Source organism: Argiope bruennichi, chromosome 7 (genome assembly GCF_947563725.1).
Source record: "Argiope bruennichi chromosome 7, qqArgBrue1.1, whole genome shotgun sequence".
Lineage (NCBI taxonomy): Eukaryota > Metazoa > Arthropoda > Arachnida > Araneae > Araneidae > Argiope > Argiope bruennichi.
In genome coordinates, this window is record NC_079157.1 from 56,755,091 (window position 1) to 56,771,285 (window position 16,195).

General features: G+C 27.9%; 1 protein-coding gene across 1 annotated transcript in view; it reads right to left on the bottom strand.

Annotated features, from left to right (window-relative positions):
• Window positions 1-13,733, bottom strand: part of LOC129975240 (chitin deacetylase 1-like) — a 31,019-nt gene extending 17,286 nt beyond the window's left edge. The window contains exon 1 of the mRNA XM_056088279.1: window positions 13,593-13,733. Coding sequence (XP_055944254.1) covers window positions 13,593-13,641 — 49 coding nt within the window. The 5' untranslated portion in view covers window positions 13,642-13,733. The remainder of the gene's footprint in view (window positions 1-13,592) is intronic.
• Between the last annotated feature and the right edge of the window lie 2,462 nt (window positions 13,734-16,195).

Genomic DNA, 16,195 nt, shown 5'->3' on the forward strand with positions numbered 1-16,195 from the left:
TTGTTCAACTTTTTTGATGAAAGGTAATAAAAAAGAAGCATTACACTTATAATCGACTAACTTCATGCGCGTGTTATAATTCAATAACAGGCTTCCAGATAAGCAAGGATTCCTGAAGGTTTTGAAAGAAAGCATCCGAATTTATGATGTGAGAAAATTTAATACAGTGAAGTTTTTTTATTCGTTAGTTCTTTTTCTAAATTTTAACATTCCTATAGTGAAATTTTCAATTCTCAATGCCTTTGTTTGCAAGCTTATATTTTTACTAGCATTCGTTCTACTGTTCGCATAGTATGAATAACAAATAAGTTTCCAGAGATGTTAAGAATCATTCTTTTACGAAGACAATTCAATTTTAAACCATTCAAGTTCATAAATTTAATAAAGCAAAAAGGTTCTATATTTACATAAAAATACATGATTCTTTTAAGCTCTATTACTTCTAATTATTTCTCATAAAATAGTCCATTTCTGCAGATTTTTTTAAAATGTTAGTTATAATTTTAACTTGCCAAATCGTATCGTAAAATTTTAATCGTAATTTTAACATTTTTCTCCTCAATAATTGCGGAACATATTATTGCACAAAAAGCATTTTTATATCTTAAAATTCAGAAAAATAAAATCATAATAATGATATTAATTTTATTTCCAAAAATTTAGTTTCGCTAATTTTAATAAAATTTTAAAAATAATTTTTTTCTTTACTTTCATTGTTTTAGTTATTGCGTATCTAGACACTCACATCACAGCGATAATTAATATAATTTTTTTGTGTACAAGTTGTAACTGCTAAATAATGAAGAGTAAAGTTTTTAAACAAAATAAAAACAGACGAGTTAAGTCTAGAACCTAATAATTATATTATATTTTGAGTGTAATTTAAAAAAATTTGTTAAAGTAATTTCTTATCAGTAAATATTTCAAATTTCTTAATGATCTTATTGAATTTATTGACGTTTTAAATAAGTGAAGCTGATTACGAGATTTTATTTGAATCAATAAACAAATGTCAAATTGTTTAGGAATACTACTGTAAGCATGGACTAAGAAATGCTTTATTTCGGGATTTAAGTTTTTTTTATATTATTTTTATTGTGTTAAGTACCACCATGCAAAGCAAAAATTTTCTGCTTTACATTTTTTTAAATTTCTGTTTAAATTGTTATCTAAAATTTATTATAACTACCAACTATTATGTATTTCCTGACAGAATCTTCTGCAAAAACCACAATCGACATTTAAAATAATCCTTTTTGATAAATTAGAATTATTTTTATTTGAAATAATTTCAACTCGCTTAAAAACTGAGCAACATTTTTTCAAAATTTCAGTTTTCTACTTAATTACTTTATTGAAAATAACAAGTCATTAGTAACTCCGGCTAAATCAAACCGTCTGAATATAATAATCCATTTACTTTTAAAAACAAACGATTTGTTTTCGCAGAATATAAATTCACACGCTATTAATCGATATTCTTTGAAATGATATTTTACATTTAAAATCGTTATTAAAAACATCTAATATGAGTAAGAATACATATATTGTCATAAACAGAAAAGACCATTTGCAGTTTTTTGTGTAATGTATCTGGAATTATAGCAGTCTAATTATTTGCAATTAGCAAATGATATTTTAATTAGGGAACAGATGGTGTATTAATTAATAAAATAGACGACTTATAAGATTGACAACAGATAGAATGGAAGGAATAATATTGCAATGAAGAGTTCTGAAATCAGTATTATAATATTTACAAAGATTGTGGCATATCATTCTTAATTTAAATTAATTTAATTATTGATTTTCTTATAATATTATCATGATTTTCTAGAGTTTTTATTCATATTTTAAAGAATGAAAACTTTCGTACTTGTTGCTTCCAGTTAGTGATAACATTCAAATAATAGAAAGTTTTCAACTCCGGCATATGTTTTTCAAATTAGTTATAAGTAGTTCATTAATGTTAAGAATTCACTAGCGAATTAATTCTGGCAGCAATTTTTTTACTATGATTCAAAAATAGATTTTGATTTTAGTATTATGTGTAATTTACATTTTTCCCAAGCATGAAACCGATTATTGTATAAGCTTCTTAAATTATAAATCTTTCATTAATAGTGGAAATTCGCTAGAAAATAATAATTTATTGTGATCTATCTAAATTTATAATTTTAACTATAATAACTTTTCACGAGGGAAAATTCCAGACATGTGTAAGAAACTTTCAGGGAAAAAAATTAAAATAAGATTTAGGTTTACTATTTCTAGACCGCAATTTAAATTCAAGGCCAGACTGAATTCAATTTTAATATGTTTAATAATGTATTCAGTTCAGACTGTTTTGAAGCCCAACAGCTTTAAATGATCTGCATGGCTGCCTCCGAATTGTAGTCTAAATTTATAAGTGTGTTACTGTAACCACCAATCTCCAACTGTGAGCAAAATAAAAGAGGTGTATTTAAAGAATAAGATTAGCTATCATAATGTCAGTTCTCACAGCTTAAGAAATACAGCTCTGTGAATGTATAATTCGGTCAAGTTCGATAAAGAAGACACACAAAAATTATTTGAATACAGATGCGGATACGGATGCGTAACGCTTCAAGAAACAATTGGTCACGGTTTCAGTAGGTAAGTTTTTGTTTGAATTGCCGCTCGAATATTCTTGAAAAAGAATAAAAGGCTTTTAGAATTATTGGGTTGCGAAAGATGAAAGAAAAACTCGATAATAGAATCATAGCTGGGAAAACAAATTTAAATATTTTCGTTTGATTTAAAACTAGGCTTAGTAAAATAAAGATGGCATTTATCGTATTTTTTTATACCTAATATTGGCAACAGTTTGAAATTAGGCCTAAAGAATAAAACCATAAAGCATTACTAGACAAATTAGCTTTCAATTTTAGTATCAATTGGGAAAATTTGGGAATTAATATTAAAACTGTTGCAGGTGTTTTGTATTTAGTTCGCAAAGTTATCGAGATTCTTATGGTTATCGTAGCCAATGTTCAACGTTACATAGTTTTACGAAACAAGATACTAAATAACTGAAATATGAGAAACTTTTAAAGTTTGAACCATCACATTTCATTGGATTTTGGTTATATTTTTCTAAATAGGGAAATATTTCTAATTTGAAAGATAAAAAATTGCTTTGCAAGTGAAGAGTTTAAGAAATAATGAAATGATATATCAGTTTATGATACATCAGTTTTTTTAATCAGTTTTTGTCTAAGATCAGTGCCGAATTCATTAATCCAAATGAACTGTTTCAATTAATGAATATGCTAGGAATCATTCATTCTGAAGTCCTTTGAGAAAAATGTTATATAATACGTATTAAAAATGACAAAATAATAGTTACCTTTATGTTGCATATTATAAAATTAAATAATATTTTTGTTTTAATTTCGAATAATGAACTCAGTTATAAATATAAAAAATTGCGGTAGATTGCTGTAAAAATTGAAAATCTAAATATATGAAAGTATAATAACGTGCAGTTCAGTAACTTATTAATGATCCCTTCTTTACTTATTTCCAAATAAAATTATAGTAAAAAAAATCTTTAAAAGCTGATTTAGCTTATTATATTGCAGTGAATCGCAGAAAAAATAAATTCACCATTCACACTATTATCAAAATTATCTATATTTCCTCTAAGTACAATTGATTTTCTGTGGACTCTGAAATTCCAAATGTGGAAAAAAAAATCGAAGGAATATATTTCTAATTCGAGCACTGTATGTCTTAAATACTTCGGTTAACTTAGAGATGAACGAACGAAACCAAGGATAAAATTATCATTTATTGCCTTAGAGAATTAAAAATAAATTCCATATTTTCTATTCATAATAAATATGTAATTTATCTTGCTACATAGTAAATATCTACCATCAAAAGCACTTTGTGTATCTACCCGTTTTACAGAAGAATTTATGATAATTTTAGACCGATGCCACCACCTGCATAGAATATCGCCGAAGATACTGGTTTGGTTTCTTCGTGTCCATTAATAAATATTTAATTTCTAGCCATCACCTTGAAGAAGTTCTAAGAATTCTGCTCTTCCAAGGCCATCTGAAAATTCTGCTATCGAATTTTTTAGCCTATAGCACGAATATTTTAAGACTGTTTTGTAAGTCTTATTAAAAATATACATTTTTTTAATTATTTTTTTGTTGTTGAAAATGTTAAAGGAAGTGTAGCGCACACATTTTTAGTGGGATACGAATTCCGTGACCAGAATTACTATTCGCAAAATGGCAGCTTCCTTGACCTGAATTTTGAGAACACGAGATGCAGCTTAAATGAAGGGGAATCATTCGATTGATTTCTTTTGAAGGATTCCTGCAATTTGGAATGCGAAGGAAAAAAAAAAGCAACGTTCAATCGAAAACTAGTCGTACAAGAAAGAGAAATGATTAAATTTTATTATAAAAGAAAGAACTAGTAAAACTTGATTAGATTACGTTAGTATCACTTGATTAAATGGAATTTTCTCGAAATGTCTATCCTTTTTTCTTTTACAAAAATTTAAATTTGTTTTATGAAAACAAGAGATGATTATTCTTGATGCAAATATGCAAAGGTATTGATAATGTTGCGTAACTCTGATTCTCTCTTATAGGTCATGGAAAAATAATTTTTGATTAAACTTTCGCAGAACTTAATTTAAGAAAAATTTAAATACTTAACTTTCTTTTTTAATCATTTCCTTATCATTAACTTTATTCAAATCTCTTTAAATTTCATGATTAATCGCTGGAGTAGCAATAATTAAATTAAATTATTATTAATATGAATAATTAGTATTAGTTCATTTTAGTTTTTAATAGTTTGAGTTATTAAACTTTAGATTGGGTTTTAGACATTCATATTTATTTGCATTATAATTATAGCTGAACCTCTCAATATCGAACTTCATTATGGAAACTCTTTCGATGTACAGAAATTTTAATACCGAGAAATGCATATAGCAAATAAATTTTTGGTTATTTTTTATTGTAAACTGTACTACACAGTTTGTTTTGAAGAATGCATAAAAAAATTAAACTCCCTCGTAAATTTGTTTTAAAGCCTTGCAAATAATAACGATTTTACAAAATTTTATATACCACATTTGATGCTTTTTTGAGACTCTTATTTTTCACTTCTCTTTCACTGTTTTTTTTATTATTGAGTTGAATTTTTTTCATTCATAAAATTTTTTTTTAAGTTGTTATTCTAATGTGAAAATATCATTCGGTAAAAAAGGGGTTTATGGAACAGAAATAAAAAAAATTAAAAAAAAAACAACATATGAAAAACATAAATGCTTTTTGCTTTTTTGTAAACCACTTCAAGGTTTTAAGAATTTCTGCTCAATAAGAATCGGCGAAACAGTTTTTTTTTCCCCTGTTAAATTCCTATTCCTGTTAAATTCCTATTCCTGTTTACGAACGAAATCAGTGGCCGACCGATGTAATAAATTATCTAAAATAACTGGTAATGTTTCTTTATAATTTAACATTTATTGTCCTTTTAGCTAAAAATCATGCACTTAAACCTTAATTTTTAAACATGGTCAAGTGTTAATTTTTATAACGTGAAATAAAGAAGTTTTTGATAAATGTAATCACGTGGATTCCGCTATGTTGGACCTTTCACTATTTCAAATGAAATTATACTTAAACTTGTTGTATACATTTAGCTTTCTACTATCACGAATATGAAGTACAGAGAAAGTATGTTAATCGCCAAAAACTTCGAATCCGAGATTTTGAATGAATCTCCACATTTCAGACCTTCCTATGTTCGAAATCACAGTTTTGGAAAATGTCCGTCTGTCTTCCTGTGACAAAGATAACTCAAGAACGCTCTGAGCTAGACGGATGAAATTTAGCATATGGTCTATATATCAAATTTGAAAATTTCTACCAAGTTTTGAGCAAAATCCCATTTGAGGAAGTCTGTCTGTCGGACTGTTTGAATATAAGGTAACACGATTACTGCAAAATGAAAAGAGCTAGATAAACAAAATTTTATAAATGGATTTAACATCTGTGAAATGTTGAGACAAATCCAACAACTGAGAGTACAGACCGTCTGTCGGTCTGTACTCTCAAACACATGTAAACGCGGTAACTCAAAAAATGCAGTGATTTACATATATGAAATTTGGTATGGGATTTGGGGGGGGGGTACAATTGTGGTTCTGTGTCAGATTTTAATTTTAGTCGCTTAGAAATAAAGCGCCCAAATTCGTTTTTCAGATATCTATTTCTTAATGCCAAAGATTAATCTCCAAGAATTACATAAGATTCGGTAAGAATGCTCAGTTCATGCCAAAAGTTAATATTTCGTAACTATTGTACGCCAATACTATGCAAGGCATTCTCATTTTCTCTAATGACACCTTTATCAGAAAGTAGACGAGAAATTTTCGGGAAGACTAGTCCCACAGTTTTATATCTTTAATTACCACTTGTCTTAAGGTGTAATTGATGAGAATTATTTAGATATTTATCATAGTTTCATTTTATAGGCACAATTGTCTTGCCATTTATCTTCATCCATTTCATTTTATTATTTCGAAATACAGATATTTCCTATTTTTTAATAATTGGCACATCACATTTATGTCTTTTTTTTTAAATAATAGAACAGAATTTAGTTTAAAATTACTTAATTTATCATTCGTTCTGTTTAGTAAATACATGTCATGAATGATTGAAATTTCGTATTAATTTAATTTCTTATTCTTTTGATAACTTTATTCAATTTATTCTTTAAAGAAATTTATTCCTTCATCTGGCTCATTTGTTTAAGTAAGAAATCGAAAATTTATCGATTAAAATTCACATAGCACGTACAAATATTTATCAGTGCGAAAATGAACGACCTGATAATGGAAAATTAAACACCAAAAAAGCAATCATGCATCGGCTGATTTAATTCCGTCTAAGGAAAAGTTTTGCTGGTTGGTCAGGTTTCAGACAACTTCCTGTTGTTTTTATCCTGAGTTCAACACCCTTAGTTTTGATCACAATATTAATAATTTTATTTCTTTTATTTGCAATCAAAATAATTTCGAATTATTCAAAAGAATTTTATTTGCGTGAAGTGTAGAAAATATTGCAGTATCTTATTAGTCATTTGAGCTTTTTATAAAGAAAGAAGGATAAATAATATAAACGAATTCTAAAATATAATTCTGAGTTGAATATTTAAAATAGGAATTGTAATTATTCTAAAAGAAAAATCATTACATATAGATGCGAATAAATAAATGAAATTGAAGAATTACGTCATTAAATTAAGAAAGAAACAATTACGTCATTTACAGATAGGTGAAAAAAATCGTTTGGAAATTAGACCATTAACAATTAGAATTACGTCATTAAAGTAAGAAAAAAACAATTACGTCATTTACAGATAGGTGGAAAAAAAAATCGTTTGGAAATTAGACCATTAGTCACATTCTGACATTTTCTTAAATTAGCAGCGACTGATTTTATATAAAAATTTCTATTTAAATGATTAAATGATAATACAACAAATACTTATATCTTCTGTTAAAGGATATCAGAAAAAGTATCAAGAATGAATGTATTCATAAAATAGAATAAATAATAAGTGCATAATACAACAAAAATAAACCATTAATTGATAGATTATAGCAATTATAATAAAAATATGCCTCAATGCTAATGGCAGCAGTTAAATGAAATGTAAGTATTTAATTATTAAATATGGCAATGAATATTTTTTAAAGTTTTTAGCGTTGACATAATGAACATAAATCATAACGTATTTGAGAAATATTTATTATATTATTTGCATGAAAAAATGTATAACTGTATTATGTAAAATGAAAAAAAAATTATTATTATTACTTTTTTGTAATTATTGAAGTTTAGCTTTAAAGCAACTTAATTTGTATCCAAAGTTCATAGAATAATTTAAGTGAAAAAGATTTAAAATCAGGCTAGATTGTGCTCTAAGCTGTTCCAATCCAAAGCTTACAAATTTTCAGAAAATGTTATTTTCCACTTAGTTTGTGATGAAATTTTAATTTCTTTACTATTATGAGCATAACTGCATTTTTTCCTTGTGCATTCGAGCAATGTATTTGCACAAACCAACCATGCATATCAACGGCGAGTAAGTGTTAAATAACAAAAAAGCCATTTGTTCGAACGTGATATCTTTCTATCCTATTGCTAAAGTTAATGCATTTGATTTATTATTGAGTATTCTCATTATGCAAATCAAAATATGAAAAGTTGATTATGATTCTGTTAGATCATAATTTATAAACAAGAACTTAAAGTTCAAAATGCAAAAGTTATGAAGAAACGTTAATAGTTATTAAAAAAAATTCAGTTCTGTAAACTTATGGCGTGTCCGTTGTCAATATTTTTAATTAATATGCATAGGCAATTATTATATCAAATTGATACGATTACTTTTTATCAATATTTTGATTAAATAACTAATAGAATTTAAGATTTTTACTTTGTATATTATGACAAAGGTGCTTCAGCTTTATATTTATTGCTTTCTTATTAACAATGCCTTCATTAGCAAAAAATTTTTAGTTTTTGAGATATTTTTTTTAAATTTTATTAAAATGTAGCATATATTCAATGTATTTGTTCTTAAATTGTTAATTTGATAAAAAAAATATAGGCTTAAAAGGTTTTGAAAATCTGTGACGATAATTTCATAAAAGTGCAATTAAAATTTCATGGGAATAAAATCGTTTGTACCATTGAAATAAACTAAGTAAAATAAATTAAGTAGAAAATTACTTATTTAAATAAAAAACAACTCAAAGTATTGAGATTGAAATTAAGAATTCAAAGAAATTATATATATAAAACGAAATGATAGAAATAAAAATATGATAAATCAGCATCTTATTCTAAAAAAAATATTCATTCTGTTACTTAATTTTTTTATGGGTTAAAGTTCTAAAAACTTTCTGATTAATATTCACTGTAAAAAACCGTGTATATTTCAAATTAATCAAAATGTATGTAAAGTATTTTAATGTTTAATTTAAATTCAATATCAACTCAGTTTGATAGAGTAAAAAATATCGTAATGTATCATATATTTTGAGTATGAAACAGTCCTAATTATCCTTATTATGTATTAAAAAATCGATAGCGATATTGTATTAAATATCGCTATCGCATTAAATTAAACTGATTTTAATATACTTTATAAATTAAACTTTAAAGCAACTGTTTTTTTTTTAAACTTTTCCATTGTATTTTATATTTTCTCTCGTCTTTATACCTCTATTTTTTTGTATTTTATATTTTCTATCTTATGTTTTGCAAATAATCGGAATTATAACTTTAAGGCATAAGTGATATATGATATATTTCGCCGATCAAGAAATTACTCGTAGCTATGTTTTGCCAACTTTAATTGTCACTGATTATATAATGTACACAATTCCTACAGATATTATAAATTATAAAAATAATGTATATTCATTAATATTAGTAAAAATTAATCAGCTTAGCCAAAATGGTCTTTAATATTAATCAAAGTAATGACATACCAATATCAAAGTTTCTTCTTTAATGCAAGCTATTTTAAAATTCTTTTGATCCCAGTTTAAATGATTTGAAACGGGCGCGGTCTCTTATCGAATATCAATCAAGAAATTTCCAGAAGTTTCTGGTTTATTCCCATGTGTCATGTACTTACTGGTCTAAAACATGCTATGAATAATTTTGCTTTCGTACAGGGCGTTAACCAGAGCCGTTTAACCGGGGAAGAATGTGGGCGGTGCCAGAAAAATTCAACCAGATGCTTTCGTTTTTGCGCTCATCGGTTGTTTTTTTAACGCCCGAAGGGGCGTCCACGTTCGCTTCACAATTTTCGCTAACAACTGAGTGAAAGTGAGCGCTAAATATGCGAGGGCTGAATAATGTTATTATAGTACAAACATCTGTAGGATTCGTTTCTTAGAAATAAGGGCGTTGAACGGGAAGCATGATGCGCACACTTCTGATTATACCCATGCTCATTTCAGTGCAACTTTTTTTTTAATTCTTACCTTTTCTTGAGATGTATACAAAAGGGAAAATAACTGCAATCATCGAATAATTCGATTTCGATAATTTGATTAACCCCAATATTTTAACTCCCCCTTTAAATCCAAAACAACTGGTTTTGTAATTATATATGTCTGTCGATCCGTCTTTGAACGTCATAATTAAAAAATGCAATTAGTTAGGAGATTAAAATTATATTATGATATAAAGCGTGAATATCAATACTGTAAGTAAGTATCAAATTTTAAACAAAATAGCTTCCTAAAAGTTGCAATAGTCCATAATTTCGACCAAAAGATTTCAATGTATCTTTATGGAATGCAGTTTTACACCAAAATTATAAGTTTTTGTCACATTTTGTGAGTTTGTGAGCGCGATAGCTTAAAAACCCAGGGTGTAGATGGTAAAATTCAGTACACTGTCTTATCATTATATTTGTAGATATGCATAAAATTTTGGATCAAATTAATTGACGAATTTTTTACTTGTTGATCTATGTGAATTCAATACTCAAAAACACTGCTACTTAAATAAATAAAATTTATCTTTGTATATTAGTCGCAAACTAATAAATCTATGCCCAGTTTAGGATTGAATTGATAAAGAGAAAAATTTTCAAAATGCATATTCTTTTATTTGCTACACGCCCAGTGTTACATCTAAAAGCAGGAAGGACGTATTCAGAAACATCAAAGACATCCCTTCACACACTTACTATGCAATCTTCGCGAATACATTATTTTAAATTTAATACATGATATAAAAAAACATAATCAGGAAATAACCTTTTTCTGTAATCTAAATAAAGTTTCCTACACATTTCAGGAATCTTTTGTGCCTTCAAATCAGATTCAGAATCTTTGGTGAATCGTGTGAAATCCTCTGGAGGAATTTAGAACGAATTCGAATTCTAATGATTCTTTCTTAAAGAATAATTTCTACTAAGAATATTATTCTTTATATGATTCACAGAACTGTTATGAGGAACTATTTAAAATTTTTTAATCTGAATAACTCGGATTGTATTACAACTATTCAAAATTAATTTAATTTGTGCGAAAAAGCCTTCAATAAATTTTTCCGCAAAATCATCCAGAAAAATCAATTCTTTGTCACACATGAAAACAAAGGGTTATACATCTATTTTCCCCGAATTCATTCATACAAAAGATTTTTCAATTTATTATCTTAATCGATTTTTTCATGGATGTGAAATATTCTCGAGAGAAAAATTTCAAAAGATTTTTACCAAAATTTTTCTGTTATGTTAAATAATGTAAATAATAAATCAATTTCTCATGGAAAATTTTATATTTACTGAAGCTATAATTTTTGATGCTTGAACAAATCTATCTTATAGATAACAAAGAACACAATAACAAATAAGAACACTAACTTTAATCTTAAAGAATAATAAATGTCAATACAGAGAAAAAATAGTTTTTTAATGCAAAAATATGATTTCAGTTTTTCAAAATCACATAATTTAAATGAAGCAATACGAATCGTTTTATTTATCATATATAAAATCTACTTTTATATTAGACAAACAATTTTTAATGTAATAAGAATTATTGCAACTATTAAGAGCTATTAGCCAGAGATATTTGAGCCATTTAAATATTTTTTAAAGTGTTCTTAATTTAAGATTTTCTTTCAATGATTTTAATTTTTGCTTCATATTCATTGAAAGATACAATGAATAATTTAAGAATCCTTAAAGTATTTTGTAATAAATTGCTAACTGTGCCAAATAGATTTAGTTAATTTATAGAGAGGCAAAATAGAATATCTTCAACCGATTATTTATTTCATTTTGAAACATTTGGAACAGTTGATCTGTATTAAAAACAGAAAAAAAACACTTCTTTAAGATTAAAATATAGTTCTCAAGTTATTATTTTATTATTTTTTAATAGTTCTAACCTTATTTATCTCTTTTTAAAAGGAAAAAAAGAAGAAAAAAACTTTTTCAACCATTACTTTATAATCAAAATACTTAGAGAACTATCCCGTTACTTAGAATTCGAATTTCCAAACAAAAATTAATTCTTCGCAAAGAGATATAGTGTATTGTTTTATACCTATAAAAATCAAAACATTAACCACTTCTTCCTTATATCATTAATACCGGTGACGAAAAAAGCAACCCACTTCCTCAACAGTTTAAAAATATCATTCGTGCACAATGCTATCTGCCTTCAAATCAATAAAAGAAAAACTTTGCGTGTCCAAATTTGTAATCGCTGGGAGATACGAAAATAAAAAAAGCGAATCTAACATGCTAGCGAGCAATACGGAAGGACAGTAAATGCTAATCGTGTCTGCGTTTCAGGAAGTCCTTTAAAGAAGGTCTTACAACATTTGTTCCTTTTAAACCTTGTGGTCAGCAGAAATATCAGAGTATCAACAATAAAAATCGTTTTAAGCTTAAATATATTAATACAATAATTATTTGCCTTCTCCATTTTCTGGTACTATGCCACATTCAAAATTTAGCCACTTTGAAATACATGTTACATACAATACTGTGTAACTTAAATACAAATGAATGAAGGAAGGAAGGAATAGTTGGTGTCTAAAAAACACACAAATTATTTTTGGTGGGCATCAAAAACTGCCACGAGGGAGTGAAGAAGTTTTTAACTCCTGCTGAAATCGATTAAGCCCCAGGTATATGTCTCGCGATTTCTATGAGCTATTGAACTGAGTTCACTTTATTAAGGCATTGGGTTTTAATGCATTATTATATAAATGTAAATGAATAACTGTTAGCAAGTATTTGGATCTTTCAGCAAACATTACATTTTAAAAAAAACGATTACAATTTAAATGCTTAGATCGTCGGTATCATGCGGAATTTTGATCTGCAATAAATACTTATTAATAGCGAATTTAAAAGATAGCTAACAACACCCTTAATCCTTAAGAAATACTGGCATGTAACTCATAGTGTTGGAGAAATATTGGAAGATTTATAATTTAGAAATTTTAAATGAATGACACTATGCTTTGTGTCGGAATTTAAAGCTAATTCTAAATAATCTTTAGTCTCATATTCCAGACATTGTATTTCTGTTCTTAAACATAAAAACATTCTTTTACATCAATCAAATATATTCTGGACGCAGAATATTATCGGAAGCCATTTCCAATAGAACCAAATTTGATTTTAAATTAGTTTTTTTCTTTTTTGAAAAGCATTGCAGATAATATTCTTATATCGCCTTCTTTTAAAATTTGCTACTACATATAACTATTTTTTATACAATGCAATTTTGTAGTGAGAAATGAGCACTCTTAAGAACAGTTAGAAATCGTATACTTGAAATCCATAAAGTGTAGGTAGGCTCCCGATAATACAAGACTAAGACATTCGAAATCCATTCCACATTTCCAATACCGGCAAGAGGTATTTCCAAATATCGAAAATAACAAATATTTAGGTATTTTTTAGACTCCAACTGATCCTTCATCCATTGATAATTTTTCCTACAGTATAGCAACAGGTAGTTGATGGTTCCTTACCTCCGGTGATGAAAAGAGCAGAGAAAGCAATCCACGTTGGTCCTCCCATTGCAACTACAGTTCGAAACTGGATTCGGGGACCCAATTTCTCTTTATATGAGAGAAGCCAGAGTATGACGTCGTCCGGACAGACGTCACTGACCTACCTACCTGCTTGAATACTGATCAGACGGATGAAGGACTGCACGGAATGGGCCAATGGATGGATGATGCTCCAGCGGACATTTCAGAGGGGAAAAAAAAATTTTTTTGGTCATTCTTTTGGGTATAGGAAACATTTTTGAGTTGTTTACGAGGGTGGTAAACTTTTGTGGGGGAATTTAAAAAAAATGTGGTGACATGCCGGCATGAAAAAAAGTTTGCAGACAAAAGTGACATTAAAATAGAAGCAAAAAAATTCTTTCTTTGATCCAGGATAGGCATTGGAGCAATTACAGGGGGAAATAGGGAGTTCTGAAATTCCAGGCGCCTGTTTTAGGGTGTGCCAGGATGGAAAGATAGAAGCGAGTATTTGTCTGTTTCTAAAATTAAAAGTGATAAGGTAGTGAAAAATAATATCACGTCGAGGGTATCATTTATTTTTAATAGATCAGGGATGTCTATAGGGAAAGAGAAAATCATTTCTTGCCCTGGGCGCTACTTACATTAGCTACTTACAGAGGAAATCAAAAGGAAAAATGTTTTGCTTTATTTTTTTAATCCTTTACAGTTTTTCTTAGCATTTGCAGTACAGGAGAAAATATTTTTTAGATTTCATAAAAATGTACATGAATTTTTCAATTATTTGAGGGTATAATTTTTTTATACATGTCACTCACTCACCTTGCTTATTGTTTGTGCTGCTTTTCAATAGAGCCAATTAATATTTTCCTTTAGATTTAATATTAATAAATAATTTAACTCTCTAAGTTATTAAAGGGCGACCAGACTAGTAAAAGCTCAAAGTTCTACGACCTTAAAAGCTCCCAACTTGCGATAAGCTTGAAATAAACAATTTTAAATTAATAATAAAATCGTTATTTATTATTAAATATCGTGTCTGTATCTTAAAATATTAATAAAATGGATTGTGTTTTTGAATTAAAAGTTTAAATTTAAATATTTAATTTCATCTAATATTATCTATACTTATAATAAAAGATAATGTGTGTGCAAGGAGTACAATTTCATCTAGAATAACCAAGATTCGCAAAAATATGCATTAGAGAGTAAAAATGTGCACATCGGAGCGCCTTTTAAAATTTTTAATTCATTAAAAAAATAAGAAAAATTTCGACATTTTTCTGGCTTAACATTTGAAATTTACAAGACAAAACTTATACCATATTATAATTTTCACATTATACCATATTATAATTTTAAAAAATGTTTTTGTTAAGAATATCAATTGAATTGCCATGCAATTTTTTCTTAAATTCTGATAGTTAAAAAAACATTCTTTTGTATAATTTTCTCTCTCTCTCTTTGTTGCAATGAAATTAAAACAATGCTTTCATTGCGTCATTTCCTATGGAAAAAGCATGATTTTCTTCCAGTTTTTTAATTTATAAAAATAAAAGCATTCAGATAATCTGTCATCTATGCTGTTTACGTGAGGGAACAAAGTGAAACTGAATTATCGTAAAAGACAACATAAAATGCGAAATACATTACCAAACACTTAAACTTTTAAGGTACTACAATCCCATGATCTTTGACTCCAATATTAGGTTCATGTGCGCAATAAATAGAACAGGTGTAAGACTATTAAAATAAGACGACTTAAATATCTATCCTAATTTGATGCTTGAAAAAAGCTTAAGAGAACTTATTCAAATCAAGCACAGCCCCGAATTAATTCCTGACAAACCATCTCGTCGCCAAAGGATCTATAAGCAACTAAAAAGATAATTTTTAATTTATTAAAATTCTCCTTAAAACTTCAAAAGTAATCGCTCCGAGGTGCACATTTCCACGTTTCCAAATTATATCTATGCTAATTCTAACTAGTCCAACTATTCTCTAACTAATTCTATTTATCTTGTAAAAAATTAACACATACAAACTCAGACATCCGCATATTTCCCTTTATTAATAGTAGAGATATTCTTTTATTTATGTTCTAATTATAATTTGTCATAAAAATTAAATTCATCGAAATATAAATGCTAGAATTGCTATTGTGATTGATTGATTAACAGACCGGGATAGCCTGGTTGGTAGGGCGTTGGATTTGCGTCTCTTGGGTTGCGAGTTCGAACCCCCGGCCGAAGACTCCGTGTGTGTGGTAGCTGGCGCACGTATAAATCTGTCATGGTCACGAAGTCCTCCATGTCGAGAGTAATATCAGTAGGGGTACTGGATCAGGGTACTGACTCGGTTCTAAATTACTATCTGTGGATGAGTGAATGAAATGCATGAATAAAGTCCGCCTCGTAAAAAGGGTTGTGACGTGTGTGTAGCTAATTCGTACTCTTGGCCCTAGATGGCGCTACTGAAAAAACAAGAGACGCACCCTTGGCTTAAAATCACAGACTTCTAAAGTCAGTGGCTTGTCTATGACCAGTGCCATTAGAAATAACAAAAATTAATCAACTTGTGTTAATGAAGTGGAATTCCTAGGA